Here is a 16422-nt window from a genome sequence, read left to right as displayed (position 1 = left end):
AACAGATATTATCACACCACTTTTCTCAATCTGAAAAAAATAAATAATTCAATAAATAGACAAATTCAGTCTCATCACTACAGGCCAATCTTTCAAAATATACATACATTTTTCTACCTATTTGGTAAAACTCCAGAATTGCATTTTCTTTCACCCACAGTAACAAAAAGTGATGAAAAACTCGCAAGTACCCCAATAAGTTAAAAAAAAAAAAAGACAGCGCACAATGCAAAAATCAAGCCCATGGGACATTGCTATGCAACTCCAGATTACGTGCTCTGCCTAAGTGGCTCTAACTTAGATGCGCTGCCTATTGGAGTCAGAGGTAGTCTGAAATTCATCTACTGACCCTGTGGAGGCTCAAATTGCTACTCTGCTCTTCCTCCATGCTTTACATCGCAGCATAATTATCACATGGACAGTAAGCTTGAGTTAAAAAAGAAATCCAAAAAGAGAAAAAAAGTATCCAAAAAGAACTGACAATTATATAAACTTTATTAGAAAATAAGAAAAAAAGAACATAATTGTACAACACAATTTAAAAAGCATGCATAGCATGCTGAAACACAGAAATAAAACCAAGTGATGAAGAGAGGGGGCGCAGTATGCCAACCGGCCAGCATAAATAATATAGTAAATCAATCAGATATTATATTAATCCAAGAATAATGGTACTGCTGCCATATAAGAATACATCAATTAATCATCAATACATGTATTTATCATAGAAAGTGCATAGTATATGGTATGATTACTCCAATATTACAATGTTTTGTCAAAAAGACATAGGCAGCTAAAACAAGGTAGGTATATGATTGATAGGAATTAATCCATGTAAAAATACTGACCAGATAGTACACACCGCCCCCTCTGGACCTGATTTGGATTAATAAAGCTATAGTCATTGTTAATGTGTCATATTATTCGTTGATTTTTACACTTTTTATTTATTATATTTTTCCAATTCTTTTTTTTAATTTTATTTTCATTTCTGCCATTCATTTTTCCTACATTTATTTATATATATATATATATATATATATATATATATATATATATATATATATATATATATATATACACCTATATACAGTACATTCGCTTTACATTTGTTTGTTATTCTAAGGGCTTGTTTCCACTTGCGAGATATACATCCGTGTCTCGCATGTGAAAACCAAGCTCTGGCTCTGGCACTTAGGAGCGGAGCGTGCAGCTCCATGTGTTGCTATGCAGCCGCATGCTCCGCTCCGGAGTGCCGGCTGCAGAGCTTGGTTTTCACATGCGAGACACGGACGTATATCTCGCAAGTGGAAACAAGCCCTTATTTCATTTCTCCCTCACCCTATTATCAAATCATTTCATGTTTTTGTTTTTTTCTTTTTTCCTTTCTTAATTTCAGGTCTTTGTTTTCACATCTTCAACTTATTTCTCTATTTTAATAGCATGGGCATTCTTTCCATTTACCAATATGGCTGTGAGGGCGTTGTGCGCCGCTCTGGGCATGCACCCGCTACGTTCTGCTTTCGGTCGCACTCTGTGATGCACTTCCTGCTCCTGGTTGCTGGGATGCGGTGGGTGAGTGCGGCGCCATGTAATGTGGCGTCATTGATTGATAGTAGTTACAGCTGTTATTGCACTATATAAACTCTACACATCCCGTCCTCCTCACTCCCTGACGAAGCGGTAGCGAAACGCACGTTGGAGTGCAGTGACGGGGCGGTGTGTACTATCTGGTCAGTATTTTTACATGGATTAATTCCTATCAATCATATACCTACCTTGTTTTAGCTGCCTATGTCTTTTTGACAAAACATTGTAATATTGGAGTAATCATACCATGTACTATGCACTTTCTATGATAAATACATGTATTGATGATTAATTGATGTATTCTTATATGGCAGCAGTACCATTATTCTTGGATTAATATAATATCTGATTGATTAATTTACTATATTATTTATGCTGGCCGGTTGGCATACTGCGCCCCCTCTCTTCATCACTTGGTTTTATTTCTGTGTTTCAGCATGCTATGCATGCTTTTTAAATTGTGTTGTACAATCATGTTCTTTTTTTCTTATTTTCTAATAAAGTTTATATAATTGTCAATTCTCCTTTTGGATACTTGTTTTCTCTTTTTGGATTTATTCATGCCAATAGTATCCTATTTTCTTACTCATTAGTGCAATTGGTATTTCTTTTCTATGTAGGTTTATATGAGTTAAAAAAGAACCTGTTGCTATTGAAGGAGACCAAACACCATGAGAAGATGAGAAGACACCAGGGGCCTCTATGGGGACTACAGCTGTGAAACAGGCACAAATTAATATAGTTTAAATCGCATTATCCTCACTTGTCTTTTTTTATTTGTTCCAGATGAAAAAAGCCGCATGAGGAAATGCTTTTGCTTCCTCATCTACTTGGGGGTGCTGTTCCTGGGGTCCTTCTGTTGGTGAGTTAGTTTCTGATATCTGAGTTATAAAGTGATTTTCTTAAAGCAACAGACCATGCAAACACGATATGGTACTAAGTGGGCGGAGCATGATTCAAGAATTAAAAAAACAACAACTATTCCCACATGAAGCTCCGCCTCTCCAACCCTGCACCATGCACATTATCTGTTTTACCTTCAGTGTTCCCTTAACTCCTTTAACTCTGCTATACTATTTCTTGCTGTTATCAACCAACTTACATGAGCCTGACTTTAAGACAATTTCTTGATACTGGCTATTTTTGGTAGATTGTGTTTACCTATTCTGCCGCCATTGCTCTCTGTTATCAGACATTTGAGGATGACCGCAGGTTGTTGTTGTTTTCCAGGGTCAGCTTGAAAAGGAACAGGTGGTATTCTGAAGCAACCATCTGCGATCCTCAGTGAGTAACTGCTAACATCTCATAAAACATCTAATCTACTAGTAATATATTGATTTTAATTTAATATTCCATTTTATACACAAAGGACCAGGACCCAAACCTTAGTAAATACCTCCCGGCTGGACCACCTATTTGACTTTTCTCTTGAAAGGTAAAAAAAAAAGAAGCAAAGAGGAAATCTCTAACAATTCTAATATGTAAACAATATGAAAAATGTGCCTTTATAAACAATACCCAAAGTCTTTCCTAGAATTTAAGGAAAATTAATTTCTAACTTAATACATATATTTTCTATTTTTTCCCAGAATGCTTTATGAAATGCCGAATGTCTTAAAGCCTCCGTAAGTGTGTTGCGTTCATATATACTGATCCAGATTATAGTGTTTTATACTCTAGAGCTGCGCTCACTATTCTGCCCATGCAGTCACTGCGTACATACATTACTAATCCTGTACTGATCCTGAGTTACATCTTCAGTCACTGTGTACATACATTACAATAATGATCCTGTACTGATCTTGAGTTACATCCTGTATTATACTACAGAGCTGCACTCACTATTCTGCTGGTGCAGTCACTGTGTACATACATTACATTACTGATCCTGTACTGATCTTGAGTTACATCCTGTATTATACTCCAGAGCTGCATTCACTATTCTGCTTGTGCAGTCACTGTGTGCATACATTACATTACTGAACCTGTACTGATCCTAAGTTACATCCTGTATTATACTCCAGAGCTACACTCACCATTCTGCTGGTGCAGTCAATATGTACATACTGTAGTGCAGTGCTCACTGTATATGTTGGGGGACACTCGCTTGGCAACGGGATTAAGGCACACAGGAACGTTTTCTTCCTTAAACAATCCATGCGGTTTATTTAGACTCAGTGTAAACCACTGTAGGCCTTGTTACACATCAGAGACCTACCACATAGTCCATAGCACTTCATACTACACAGCTTTAAATCGCAGTCACTAAACACGCAGGACTTCTCTTTGTCTAGTTACCGCGGGCGACCGCACAACTTGCTGATGTCTCTCACAACTTTACTCCATGACACAACATTAGATTGCAGTCTCTAAACACGCTGGACCTCACTTTGTCCAGTTACTGTGGTTGACCGCACAGTTCATTCACTGACCCTCGTCAGTGCACCCAGTCCCCCATACTTTGGGTTACCTTCCAGGAGCTCCACTCCACATGCTGACTCCTTGTCAGTTCTATGTTCCTGGGGAAGCTGTCTAACTGGGATCACTGTCCCGAATGATGACTTGCTCCACAGGCCAAACCCGACAGTTCCAGACCCTCAGAAGGTCGGTAGCTTCCCCAATGCAGTTAGCCGTCACAGACTGCAGATACATGGTCTCACCGCTCTTCAGGAATCCGATACCCTCGCAGGACCTTCCAATACAGAGACCATCCAAGTACATGACCTCCCCATGTGCTCTTCAGGAATCCGGTCCACCCGCAGGACCTCCCAACACACAGAGACCTGTCCTCTTTCCGGACCTTACAACACAGATAATGTGACCAAACCACGGTCACATTATGTAGCTGAAACCACCTCCATAGGTGGGAGGTGTATGCGGTTAGCCAGACCTGCCCAGCTCTCCGACTAAGGCCGGCGTCACACTCAGGGTATGTAAATACGGTCCGTTTATTATGGCCGTAATACGCAGAAATGTTCCCAAAATAGTGATCCATATGTCATCCTTAGGCAGGGTGTGGCAGCGTATTTTGCGCATGGCATCCTCCGTATGTAATCCGTATGGCATCCGTACTGCGATATTTTCTCGCAGGCTTGCAAAACCAACATCTAATGGATTTATGTGCTCGAATGTTCGTTAAAACATATATATATATATATATATATATATATATATATATATATATATATATATATACACACTGTATATATTGTTATGATCCCAGTGGTAGAGGATCTCAGATATTCCGGCAAGATAGCAAAAACCTAAATACTGCTCTAGGGAGGTGGAAACTGGGCTAACCGCATACCTGATCCTAACACACACAACTAAAAGCAGCCGGTGAACGTGCCTACGTTGGTTCTAGACGTCTCGAGCCAGCCGGAGAACTGACTACCCCTAGAGGGAAAATAAGACCTCACTTGCCTCCAGAGAAATTGAACCCCAAAGAGATAGGAAGCCCCCAACAGATAATAACGGTGAGGCAAGAGGAAAACACAAACGTAGAGATGAACTAGATTCAGCAAAGTGAGGCCCACTAGTCTAGATAGGCAGAAAATAGATAGTGGACTATGCGGTCAGCAAAAAACCCTACAAAAACATCCACGCTGAATATTCAAGAACCCCCACACCGACTGACGGTGCGGGGGGAGAATATCAGCCCCCTAGAGCTTCCAGCGAGCCAGAAAATCAAATGTAAGCAAGCTGGACAAAAACACTGGAAAATGCAAATGATCAAAAATACAAAAAGGACTTAGCTTTTCTTGCATGAGACAGACTGAAAGGAATCCGGAGGAGACCATATAGGTCTGGATACAACGATGCCAGGCAAGAGACTGAGTCCAGAAGAGACCTAAATAGGGAACACCCGCTGCTTAATGACACAGCTGGAGCTCAGGCCTGCAACAAGACATGCCTAACACAATACCGTTAGTGACCACCAGAGGGAGCCCAGAAACACAGTTCACCGAACCCTCACCAAGACCCCCAGGGCGATCAGGATGAGCAGCGTGAAAGGCATGAACCAAATCAGCCGCATGAACATCAGAGGCGACAACCCAGGAATTATCCTCCTGACCATAGCCTTTCCACTTAACTAAATACTGGAGTTTCCGTCTAGAGATACGAGAATCCAAAATCTTCTCCACCACGTACTCCAACTCGCCCTCAACCAAAACCGGGGCAGGAGGCTCAACAGCAGGAACCACCGGCACCACGTGGTTCCAAATCCGCTGCAACCTATCCACCACAGAATCAACCCCAGGACAGTCAGAAGGCTCAACCTGGCCCGAGGAGAAACGAGGATGAAAACCAGAGTTGCAGAAAAAGGGCGAAACCAAAGTGGCAGAACTAGCCCGATTATTAAGGGCAAACTCGGCCAGTGGCAAAAAGGCAACCCAATCGTCCTGATCAGCAGAAACAAAACATCTCAAATAGGTCTCCAACGTCTGATTAGTTCGCTCGGTCTGGCCATTAGTCTGAGGATGAAAAGCCGACGAAAAAGACAAATCAATACCCATCTTAGCACAAAAGGATCGCCAGAATCTGGATACAAACTGGGATCCTCTGTCAGACACAATATTCTCAGGGATGCCGTGCAAACGAACCACATTCTGAAAGAACAAAGGAACCAAATCAGAGGAGGAAGGCAACTTAGGCAAGGGCACCAAATGGACCATTTTAGAAAAACGGTCGCACACCACCCAGATGACAGACATCTTCCGAGATACCGGAAGATCCGAAATGAAATCCATGGAAATGTGCGTCCAAGGCCTCTTCGGGATAGGCAAGGGCAAAAGCAACCCGCTGGCACGAGAACAACAAGGCTTAGCCCGAGCACAAATCCCACAGGACTGCACAAAGGAACGCACATCCCGCGACAAGGAAGGCCACCAAAAGGACCTAGCCACCAAATCTCTGGTACCGAAAATCCCAGGATGCCCCGCCAACACTGAAGAATGAACCTCAGAAATAACTCTGCTGGTCCATCTGTCAGGGACAAACAGTCTCTCCGGTGGGCAACGATCAGGCCTATCAGCCTGAAACTTCTGCAGCACTCGTCGCAAATCTGGGGAAATGGCAGACAAAATCACTCCCTCTCTGAGAATACCAGCCGGCTCCGAGACTCCCGGAGAGTCAGGCACAAAACTCCTAGAAAGTGCATCAGCCTTCACGTTCTTCGAACCAGGCAGGAACGAGACCACAAAGTCAAAACGGGAGAAAAACAACGACCAACGAGCCTGTCTAGGATTCAGGCGCATGGCAGACTCGAGGTAAATTAGATTTTTATGATCAGTCAAGACCACCACACGATGTCTAGCTCCCTCGAGCCAATGACGCCACTCCTCAAATGCCCACTTCATAGCCAACAACTCCCGATTACCAACATCATAGTTCCGCTCAGCAGGCGAAAATTTTCTTGAAAAGAAGGCGCATGGCTTCATCACGGAGCCATCAGAACTTTTTTGCGACAAAACGGCCCCTGCACCAATCTCAGAAGCATCAACTTCAACCTGGAAGGGAAGAGAGACATCCGGCTGGCACAAGACTGGCGCTGAAGTAAACCGACGCTTCAGCTCCCGAAAGGCCTCCACGGCCGCAGGAGACCAATTAGCAACATCAGAACCCTTCTTGGTCATATCCGTCAAAGGTTTAACCACGCTAGAAAAATTAGCGATAAAACGACGGTAAAAATTAGCAAAGCCCAAGAACTTCTGCAGGCTCTTAACAGACGTGGGCTGAGTCCAGTCATGAATGGCATGGACCTTGACTGGGTCCATCTCCACAGTAGAAGGGGAAAAAATAAAACCCAAAAAAGAAACCTTCTGTACCCCAAAGATACATTTTGAGCCCTTCACAAATAGAGCGTTCTCACGCAGAACCTGAAACACCATCCTGACCTGGTTCACATGGGACTCCCAATCATCAGAAAAAAACAAAATATCATCCAGATAAATAATCATAAATTTATCCAGATATTTCCGGAAGATGTCATGCATGAAGGACTGAAACACAGAAGGGGCATTAGATAGTCCAAAAGGCATCACCAGGTACTCAAAATGACCCTCGGGCGTATTAAATGCCGTTTTCCATTCATCTCCCTGCTTTATACGCACAAGGTTATACGCACCACGAAGATCTATCTTGGTGAACCAACTGGCACCCTTAATCCGAGCAAACAAATCAGACAACAATGGCAAAGGATACTGAAATTTAACCGTGATCTTATTTAGAAGACGATAATCTATACAAGGTCTCAAAGACCCGTCTTTCTTGCCCACAAAAAAGAATCCTGCACCAAGAATAGAGGAAGGGCGACTATGTCCCTTCTCCAAAGACTCCTTTATATAGCTCCGCATCGCGGCATGCTCTGGCACAGATAAATTAAAGAGTCGTCCCTTAGGAAATTTACTACCAGGAATCAAATCTATAGCACAATCGCAGTCCCTATGAGGGGGAAGGGCACTGGAACTGGCCTCATTAAATACATCCTGAAAGTCTGACAAAAACTCAGGGATCTCAGAAGGAGTAGAAGAAGCAATAGACACCAATGGAGAATCGCCATGAATCCCCTGACACCCCCAACTAGACACAGTCATAGCTTTCCAATCTAAAACTGGATTATGGGCCTGTAACCATGGCAGACCCAAAACGACAACATCATGCATTTTATGCAGTACCAGAAAACGAATCACCTCCTGATGTACAGGAGTCATGCACATGGTCACTTGCGTCCAATACTGAGGTTTATTCTCTGCCAATGGCGTAGAATCAATTTCTCTAAGAGGAATAGGATTTTCCAAAGGCTCCAGGACAAAACCACAGCGCTTGGCAAACGACAAATCCATCAGACTTAAAGCAGCACCAGAATCCACAAAAGCCATAACTGAGTAAGAAGATAATGAACAAATTAAAGTCACAGACAGAATAAACTTAGGCTGAAAAGTACCAATGGCGACAGGATTAACAATTTTTTTTAAGCGTTTAGAGCATACTGAGATAACATGTGTTGAATCACCACAGTAGAAACACAACCCATTTTGACGTCTATGATTTTGTCGCTCGGCTCTGGTCAGAATTCTGTCACATTGCATAGAATCAGGTGACCGTTCAGACAGCACCGCCAAAGGATTAACAGATTTGCGCTCCCGCAAACGTCGATCAATTTGAATGGCCAGAGCCATTGAATCATTCAGACCTGTAGGGATACCCTACAAAAACATCCACGCTGAATATTCAAGAACCCCCACACCGACTGACGGTGCGGGGGGAGAATATCAGCCCCCTAGAGCTTCCAGCGAGCCAGAAAATCAAATGTAAGCAAGCTGGACAAAAACACTGGAAAATGCAAATGATCAAAAATACAAAAAGGACTTCGCTTTTCTTGCATGAGACAGACTGAAAGGAATCCGGAGGAGACCATATAGGTCTGGATACAATGATGCCAGGCAAGAGACTGAGTCCAGAAGAGACCTAAATAGGGAACACCCGCTGCTTAATGACACAGCTGGAGCTCAGGCCTGCAACAAGACATGCCTAACACAATACCGTTAGTGACCACCAGAGGGAGCCCAGAAACACAGTTCACAACAATATATGTCATTGAGACACACACACACACACACATATATACACTGTATTTATATTTAATTCAGCACGAGATATGTGAAAAGCCGGTAATTCAATTGCTGGCTTTTCATTTCTCCTTCCCAAACACGACAGGATATGAGACATGGTTTACATACAGTAAACCATCTCATATCCCTTTTTTTTTTGCATATTCCACACTAGTAATGTTAGTAGTGTGTATGTGTAAAATTTGGGCACTGTAGCTTGTAAAATAAAGGGTTAAATGGCGGGAAAAATTGGCGTGGGCTCCCGCGCAATTTTCTCCGCCAGAGTGGTAAAGCCAGTGACTGAGGACAGATATTAATAGCTTAGAGAGGTTCCATGGTTATTGGCCCCCCTGGCTACAAACATCTGCCCCCAGCCACCCCAGAAAAGGCACATCTGTAAGATGCGCCTATTCTGGCACTTGGCCACTCTCTTCCCACTCCTGTGTAGCGGTGGTGTATGGGGTAATGAAGGGTTAATGTCACCTTGCTATTGTAAGGTGACATTAAGCCAGATTAATAATGGAGAGGCGTCAATTATGACACCTATCCATTATTAATCCAATAGTAAGAAATGGTTAATAAAACACACACATTATTTAAAAGTATTTTAATGAAATAAAGACACAGGGTGTTGTAATATTTTATTATACTGGTAATCCACCTGAAGACCCTCGTTCTGTAACAAAGGAAAAATAAAAAAAAACAATATCTCATACCTTCCGTCGCTCAGATCAAGTCCCACGAAGTAAATCCATCTGAAGGGGTTAAATCATTTTACAGCCAGGAGCTCTGCTAAAGCAGTGCTCGTGCCTGTAAAACCCCGGGAATGAATAGATTGCAGGGGAATGACCTGTAGTTACCTACATAATTGATGCCTCTCCATTATTAATCTGGCTTAATGTCCCCTTACAATAGCAAGGTGACATTAACCCTTTATTACCCCATATCCCACGTCTACACAGGAGTGGGAAGAGAGAGGCCAAGTGCCAGAATAGGCGCATCTTCAAGATGTGCCTTTTCTGGGGTGGCTGGGAGCAGATGTTTTTAGCCAGGGGGGCCAATAACCATGGACCCTCTCTAGGCTATTAATATCTGCCCTCAGTCACTGGCTTTACCACTCTGTCGGAGAAAATTGCGCGGGAGCCCACGCCAATTTTTTCCGCCATTTAACCCTTTATTTTACAAGCTACAGCGCCCAAATTTTGCACATACACACTACTAACATTATTAGTGTGGAATATACAAAAAAAAAAGGGATATGAGATGGTTTACTGTATGTAAACCATGTCTCATATCCTGTCGGGTTTGTGAAGGAGAAATGAAAAGCCGGCAACTGAATTACCGGCTTTTCTATAGAACACCGCTGCGTATTTCTCACAAGTCACACTGCTGGTCCGTGTGTAATCTGTATTTTTCTCGCCCCCATAGACTTTCATTGGCAATTTTTTTTTTTGCGCAATACGGTGACAAACGCAGCATGCTGCGATTTTCTATGGCTGTAGAAGACCGTAAAATACGGATCCGTAAAATACGGCTGATAGGAGCTGGGACATAGAGAATCATTGGGCCATGTGTTATGCATATTTTACGGATGTATTTTCTGCGCTCATACGTCCGTAAAACTCGCTAGTGTGACGCCGGCCTAACCCTGTAAGCCCCCTTTATAAACAAAAACAAGGCTCATGGAACTGAAGGCTCCAGGGCAACATTTCAGGCTTACAGCCCAGAGGACCTCCTCCTCTGCGACACATACTGGCCAACAATGCCAGTCACTGTCTCATACAACCCACCCCTCTGTTCAAACTTGTGGGGTTGAACACTTGTTATAAACCAGGGGCCCCAAGATCAGGCACACATGTCATCTTGTCCTACCAGTCGAGAAGACCTTCTCAGTTGGTTTTGAGCGTCAGTTCCCGAGACATAGTTCATGACTGTCACTAACTTCCTGTCTGTGAACAATGCACTATCGGACTTTGTCGCCCCACCTTTCAGAGTCAGTCTTAGAAAAGTGACTCAGGTGTAATATGTCTTCAGCCATCCATTATTTTGTAAGATAAGGATAAGAAACGGAATTAGTGTATTCATCTTCTTTGTTGGATGCTAAAATCTGGAATATCTTAAATCCATAAATGAAGAAAGGGCCCTATACACAATAAATGAATAATGGCAAGCTTTATTAGAAAAATAGTTACCATAAAAAAGTGAAGATGATGTCATTACAAAGAACAAAAAATAGAAAAGTGATGAGAGTGTGTGCCCAAGGCTATAGCATTTAGATGGCACTTTTTACTTTAAATAATAAAGAGAGATTAAGCTGCAAGATGTTTGCAGCCTGCTGAATGGAGTGAGATGAGTGTTTTTGCAGCTATTAGCTCTTATAAAGTGCTTAATGCAAAATCAGGTAGTCCCCAAAAATCAGAAATCTCATTTATCTAAGTTAGAAACAATCTTAAATAACAGTATACCACAGTGTGCACTGAAATGCTACATACATGAATAATACCCAGCTTTACTATAGAAATACAAACAGTGCTGAATAGTGCTGGTATTAATCAGTTAAATGATAAGTACAAAAGAGGTAGATGCTGTCAGGGCTTCTTGCTAATAAAGTGCTTAGTGCTAATCAATATAACCTATAACAGAATATGTACACATGTTTTTTCACACTTTTTTGTTAAGTATATAATTCCACATGTGTTAATTCATAGTTTTGATGCCTTCAGTGTGAATGTACAATTTTCATAGTCATGAAAATACAGAAAAATCTTTAATTGAGAAGGTGTGTCCTGTATATATGTGTGTGTGTATGTGTATATAATATTATATATATATATATATATATATATATATATATATATATATATATATATATATATATATATATATATATATATATATATATATATATATATATATATACACACACACACACACACGGTCAAAATTGTTGGTACCCGTCGTTTAATGACAGAAAAACCCACAATGGTCACAGAAATAAATTGAATCTGACAAAAGTAATAGTAAATAAAAGATTTATGACAGTGAAGAAATTAAAGTCAGACATTACTTTTCAACCATGCTTCCACAGAATTAAAAAAAAAAAAAAAACAACTCATGAAATAGGCCTGGACAGAAATGATGGTACCCCTGAAAATAATGTGACATTGTAGTGAGCTGGCCGGCTGTGGCTGTTCCGTTATCATTGACATAGAATCTGTGACAGACACTGCCCCCGTGTGGCCAGAAGTTATACCTATGCCGAATGTGATTACAGAGAAACAAACTGTATTGGCTAAACTCCTCCCTGTTATGTCATGTGAACAGGAAGGGGAGGGAGAAGAGAAGGAGCCCGGGAAACTTTCGGGTGCAGAGAGAAGTCTGTGTGTGCTGGCGTCCTCCTGTAGATGCGATATAAAAGATTGCCTGGATGACCTCTCTCTCTGGGAAGCTGACATCCAGATTGTTCCCAGCTTCCACACTGCGGAGCATTCAGCAGTGACATATTCACAGATTCTGGAGCCCATGAACTGTAAGCAGGTCCTCTGTTGAGAGGCCGAACATTCCACCCTTACCTGCTGAACCCCAAGGACTACAGTCTGGACTTGAGAGACAGAGTTTGTTTAATCCCTGTTGTTTTTCTCTTCGGACGGAGCGTCTCCCTGCAGTGACAAAGACTAAATTTAACCCCTTAGTGACAGAGCCAATTTGGTACTTAATGACCGAGCCAATTTTTACAATTCTGACCAGTGTCACTTTATGAGGTTATAACTCTGGAACGCTTTATCGGATCCCGCTGATTCTGAGATTGTTTTTTCGTGACATGTTGTACTTCAAGTTAGTGGTAACATTTCTTCGATATTACTTGCGATTATTTATGAAAAAAATGGAAATATGGCGAAAATTTTTAAAATTTTGCAATTTTCAAACTTTGTATTTTTATGCCCTTAAATCAGAGAGATATGTCACAAAAAATAGTTAATAAATAACATTTCTCACATGTCTACTTTACATCAGCACAATTTTGGAAACAATTTTTTTTTTTGTTAGGGAGTTATAAGGGTTAAAAGTTGACCAGCAATTTCTCATTTTTACAACACCATGTTTTTTTTAGGGACCACATCACCTTTGAAGTGATTTTGAGGGGTCTATATGATAGAAAATAACCAAGTGTGACACCATTCTAAAAACTGCACCCCTCAAGCTGCTCAAAACCACATTCAAGAAGTTTATTAACCCTTTACGTACTTCACAGGAACTAAAACAATGTGGAAGAAAAAAATTAACATTTTACTTTTTTTTGCAAACATTTTACTTCAGAACCATTTTTTTTAATTTTCACAAGTGTAAAAACAGAAATTTAACCACAAATTTTGTTGTGCAATTTTTCCTGAGTACGCCGATACCCCATATGTGGAGGTAAACCACTGTTTGGGCGCACCGCAGAGCTTGGAAGTGAAGGAGCACCGTTTGACTTTTTCAATGCAGAATTGGCTGGAATTGAGATCGGATGCCATGTCGCGTTTGGAGAGTCCCTGATGTGCCTAAACAGTGGAAACCCCCCACAAGTGATACCATTTTGGAAACTAGACCCCCCAAGGAACTTATCTAGATGTGTGGTGAGCACTTTGAACCCCCAAGTGCTTCACAGAAGTTTATAACGTAGAGCCGTGAAAATAAAAAATCTCATTTTTTCTACAAAAATGATCTTTTTGCCCCCAAATTTTTATTTTCACAAGGGTAACAGGAGAAATTAGACTACAAAAGTTGTTGTGCAATTTCTCCTGAGTACGTCGATACCCCATATATGGGGGTAAACCACTGTTTGGGCGCACCGCAGAGCTTGGAAGAGAAGGAGTGTCGTTTTACTTTTTCAATGTAGAATTGGCTGGAATTGAGATCGGACGCCATGTCACGTTTGGAGAGCCGCTGATGTGCCTAAACAGTAGAGACCCCCCACATATGACACCATTTTGGAAACTAGACCCCTTAAGGAACTTATCTAGATGTGTGGTGAGCACTTTAAACCCCCAGGTGCTTCACAGAAGTTTATAACGTAGAGCCGTGAAAATAAAAAAATCGCATTTTTTCTACAAAAATGATCTTTTTGCCTCCAAATTTTTATTTTACCAAGGGTAACAGGAGAAAATGGACCCCAGAAGCTGTTGTACAATTTGTCTTGAGTACGCCGACACCCCATATGTGGGGGTAAACCACTGTTTGGGCGCATGGCTGAGCTCGGAAGCAAAGGAGCGCCATTTGACTTTTCAATGCAAAATTGACTGGAATTGAGATCGGACGCCATGTCGCGTTTGGAGAGCCCCTGATGTGCCTAAACAGCAGAAACCCCCCAAAAGTGACCCCATTTTGGAAACTAGACCCCCCATGGAACTTATCTAGATGTGTAGTGAGAACTTTGAATGCCCAAGTGCATCACAGAAGTTTATAATGCAGAGTCGTGAAAATAAAAAATATATATTTTTTAACAATAAAGATTTTTTAGCCCCCAAGTTTTTATTTTCACAAGGGTAACAAGAGAAATTGGACCCCAAAAGTTGTTGTCCAATTTGTCCTGAGTATGCTGGTACCCCATATGTGGGGGTAAACCACTGTTTGGGCGCATGGCAGAGCTCGGAAGGGAAGGAGTGCCATTTTGGAATGCAGACTTTGATAGAATTGTCTGCGGGCGTTATGTTGCCTTTGCAGACCCCTAATGTACCTAAACAGTAGAAACCCCCAACAAGTGACCCCATTTTGGAAAATAGACCCCCCAAGGAACTTATCTAGATATGTGGTGAGAACTTTGAATGCCCAAGTGCTTCACAGAAGTTTATAATGCAGAGTAGTGAAAATAAAAAATATTTTTTTTCCCACAAAAAAGATTTTTTTAGCCCCCAAATTTTTATTTTCACAAGGGTAACAAGAGAAATTGGACCCCAAAAGTTGTTGTCCAATTTGTCCTGAGTATGCTGGTACCCCATATGTGGGGGTAAACCACTGTTTGGGCGCACGGCAGAGCTCGGAAGGGAAGGAGCGCCATTTTGCAATGCAGACTTTGATAGAATTGTCTGCGGGCGTTATGTTGCGTTTGCAGACCCCTAATGTACCTAAACAGTAGAAACCCCCACAAGTGACCAAATTTTGGAAACTAGACCCCCTAAGGAACTTATCTAGATATGTGGTGAGAACTTTGAAAGCTCAAGTGCTTCACAGAAATTTATAATGCAGAGTAGTGAAAATAAAAAAATATATTTTTTTCCAACAAAAAAGATTTTTAGCCCCCAAGTTTTTATTTTCACAAGGGTAACAGGAGAAATTGGACCCCAAAAGTTGTTGTCCAATTTATCCCGAGTACGCTGATGCCCCATATGTGGGGGTAAACCACTGTTTGGGCGCACGGCAGAGCTCAGAAGGGAGGGAGTACCATTTGACTTTTTTAGCGCAAAATTGGCTGTCGTGTTTGGAGACCCCCTGATGTACCTAAACAGTGGAAACCCCCCAATTCTAACTCCAACCCTAACCCCAACACAGCCCTAACCCTAATCTCAACCCGATCCATAATCCTAATCACAACCCTAACGATAATCACAACCCTAACCCCAAAACAGCCCTAATCTCAACCCTAACCATAACCCTAATCAAAACCCTAAATCCAACACACCCCTAACCCTAATCCCAACCCTAATCCCAAACGTAACACTAATCCCAACCCTAATCCAAACCCTAACCCTAATCCCAACTCTAACCCTAACTTTAGCCCCAACCCTAACTTTAGCCCCAACCCTAACCATAACTTTAGCCCCCGTCGTCACAAAAAAAGTTCAATGTAACCTTTTTTTTGTACGTCGCGTCCGCCATTTCCGCGGATGCGTGGCCGTAACTCTGCCCCCTCCTCCCCAGGACATAGACTGGGCAGCGGATGCGTTGAAAAACTGCATCCGCTGCCCACGTTGTGCACAATTTTCACAACGTGCGTCGGTACATCGGGCCGACGCATTGCGACCGCCCCGTACCGACGCAAGTGTGAAAGAAGCCTTAGGCTACTTTCAGACATAGCGCATTTTTGAGCGCTATTTTGCGGGCGCTTTTCAAAAATGCGCAATGTCATTTTCGTCTGCCGGCAAAGTGAATGAGAAATTCACTTTGCCGTTCAGACACACCGCAAAAAAACGCGGCGCTTTTGTCTGCAAACACGCCGGCGTAAAAAGAATTGACATGTCAA

General features: G+C 42.0%; 1 protein-coding gene across 2 annotated transcripts in view; it reads left to right on the top strand.

The window, feature by feature from the left end:
• Positions 1 to 16422, top strand: part of LOC143805358 (histo-blood group ABO system transferase-like) — a 133357-nt gene that overhangs the window by 7437 nt on the left and 109498 nt on the right. For both annotated transcript variants that reach the window (XM_077284603.1, XM_077284602.1), the window contains exons 2-5: positions 2377 to 2452; positions 2821 to 2874; positions 2960 to 3025; positions 3180 to 3215. In XM_077284603.1, coding sequence (XP_077140718.1) covers positions 2377 to 2452; positions 2821 to 2874; positions 2960 to 3025; positions 3180 to 3215 — 232 coding nt within the window. The remainder of the gene's footprint in view (positions 1 to 2376; positions 2453 to 2820; positions 2875 to 2959; positions 3026 to 3179; positions 3216 to 16422) is intronic.

The sequence above is a fragment of the Ranitomeya variabilis genome, chromosome 2 (genome assembly GCF_051348905.1).
Source record: "Ranitomeya variabilis isolate aRanVar5 chromosome 2, aRanVar5.hap1, whole genome shotgun sequence".
NCBI classification, from domain to species: Eukaryota; Metazoa; Chordata; class Amphibia; order Anura; family Dendrobatidae; genus Ranitomeya; species Ranitomeya variabilis.
Note: the sequence above shows the minus strand (reverse complement) of the source record. Positions and strands in the feature narration are given on the sequence as shown.